Source organism: Austrofundulus limnaeus, unplaced genomic scaffold (assembly GCF_001266775.1).
Source record: "Austrofundulus limnaeus strain Quisiro unplaced genomic scaffold, Austrofundulus_limnaeus-1.0 Scaffold839, whole genome shotgun sequence".
NCBI lineage: Eukaryota > Metazoa > Chordata > Actinopteri > Cyprinodontiformes > Rivulidae > Austrofundulus > Austrofundulus limnaeus.
This window is the reverse complement of record NW_013953241.1, coordinates 149,057-151,461: the sequence shown is the minus strand read 5'-3', so window position 1 is coordinate 151,461 and position 2,405 is coordinate 149,057. Positions and strand designations below refer to the sequence as shown.

General features: G+C 34.2%; 1 protein-coding gene across 1 annotated transcript in view; it reads left to right on the top strand.

Moving 5' to 3' along the window:
- Positions 1–2,405, top strand: part of bcas3 (BCAS3 microtubule associated cell migration factor) — a gene marked incomplete at both ends in the record, with an annotated part of 19,702 nt that overhangs the window by 7,133 nt on the left and 10,164 nt on the right. Inside the window, 1 exon segment of the mRNA XM_014029004.1 lies at positions 478–578. Coding sequence (XP_013884458.1) covers positions 478–578 — 101 coding nt within the window.

The window sequence follows — 2,405 nt, the reverse complement described above, 5'->3', positions numbered from 1 at the left end:
ATTTGAAAGAACTGTCTAAAATATACTCCTAAAATATTTTTGAAGCATTTTTTGAGCAGTAGCAACAAAAAAAAAAAATGATTTTGAAGAAAAACGCCTTAAAATTGTGAATTTTTCTCTATGAGCTAGAATTTTTTTGTTTCTTTCCAAATGGGAAAACTTGATATGCAAACATATTTGAGGTTTCCTCTTTTTATTGACATCAAAAATCACTGAATAAATTTACATAAAATGAGCATTCAGATCAAACAATAATGTATGATAGTAACCAACAAGACAAATTATGTTATATCTCTGGATAAGCTTATGATATCAGAATGATCCAGGTATCAAAATGTAGCTTTTAAAGCCAGAAATTTGAAAATGTAATTATGTAATTTTGACCAAATTTGACTTAATCCCCATTTTGATATGATGGATCAGAGATGAACGTTTAATACCAATAAACTTTCTTGAACTGGTTCCATCGTTCCTCAGGAATGCCTCCTGGAAGCCCGGGTCCAATCACACGTCACGAGTCGTCCGACAGCCTGGAGTCGGACCACAGCGGCCAGGATGATGAGGAGTGGCTCTCCCAGGTAAGATCTCCATGTTGTCTGTGACGAGTGAGGATTTGACATCATCAGTCTACAGGTGTCCTTTGCTGCTGAGCTGTCTTTGTTTTCAGTGTTGCTTTGGAGGAAAATGACGAAGTGTTGAGGTGTTCATATTGAGCAAACTGAAAMAACTCATATTTAACATGGAACTAACAGGAAGCTTTAAGAAGGTGGGCGTTGGATTGAGTCACTGCTGTCACACATGACCAAACAAACCTGTTTCATTTTCTAATACTTCGAATATTTTGATATAAAATTTCATTTCATTGAAAGTTTGAGAAAAAAACAGAGCATCAACCATCTTTTAATAAAAAAAAATCATGAAATAATGAGACAAAAAAGGGTTACAACAAATGCAGTTTTATTATACTCCAGGAGTCTTGCACCATCTTGAAAAGTCTTGAACTATTTATTTTTAAAATAGGTATAAGTGTGTGATAAAATGAGCATAACAAGGTTTTTTTTTTCTTGTTTTAGATTTTGTCTCTGTCTTCACAAACAAACATGAAATTTGTCCTATTCGTCTSTTCTACTCGGTTAGTTCCACTTCACTTCATGCTCAGGTCCTCTACCAGCAGTCTGGGAGTCTTACGGTTCTGTAAGAAATATGTGTTCAATATCGACTGAAGTCAGATTAAAACACAATAGTTAAATAAATTGATTTGTAAAAGGAATAAGGTCATACAACACCAGAATTCTGGATCAGAGTGAGGTTTATTTGTCACCGGGCTGACAAGCGAAACCACACTGGCTCAAAGACAGGAAGTGCATGTTTTTGTACACGATTCTTCAATGCCTGAGTTCGCCCCCTACTGACCTACGGCTGAATCACAGGCATTCAGACAAAGACCTTACCCTAATGTTTTAAAACGGTTCACTTATGTGTTGTTTATGATTTGGACATGTATCTACTCTATTTCAATTAACACATAATAGATCAAACATTATACAAATATTATAAAAAGGAAACCCTAATTCTCTGGTGTTGTTTTCTAACATCAGTACTAATCTATAATAACTGTAAATTTCTTCAGTTCTGTTCAGTCTCTTAGCTGTTCCTAGGACTGGGCTGTACTGGTCTGAGGTAGTGCCAGGGATCTGTTGAGGACACTCTTTGGGGGTCACAGTAGTGTGTACTCTGATGACCACTGAGACCTTAAAGTGCCTGTGACAGACATATTCTTCAAATACAAAAAGTAAAAAATATATATATATATTTAGGTAATGACATAGCACCTGATTTTACTCATTTTGTCACATAACTTAGAGAAGTAAAGACGAATGTGAAACAGGAAGTGACATCAAAGGGTAAGTCTTTAGGAAAGAAAACACTCTGGTTTGTATTCATTAAAACAATGTTATTTCGCCTCTGACTCCCTTCTTCATCACTCACTGATATACTTAAAATAATCTAAAGAAACAGATTTATTTTCTACAGTCTGTGTTGTTAGTTATTGCAGCAATGCTTTGTTTACATTCAGACTTTCCCCTTTGACATCACTTCCTGTTACTTAAAATGCAAATATCTCAGCAACAGCTTATCTCAGCGGTATAAAATTTGTTTTACAATATATTATGAATGTTATCTTTCCCAAAAATTAATCACATTTATTACAAAAGTTTGATGTCACAGACACTTTAACTCTCGACAGCTTCTTTATTTCCTCTTTTATTTTGTCCTTAATGTGTTTTTTTATTTACAAAGACTTTAAAAAGCGTTCAGAATAGGTGAACTTAAAGGGATCCCCTATTAGTTGTAACATTAGACTTTATTTGATAAACATATATTTAACTGTAAAATAAAGACTG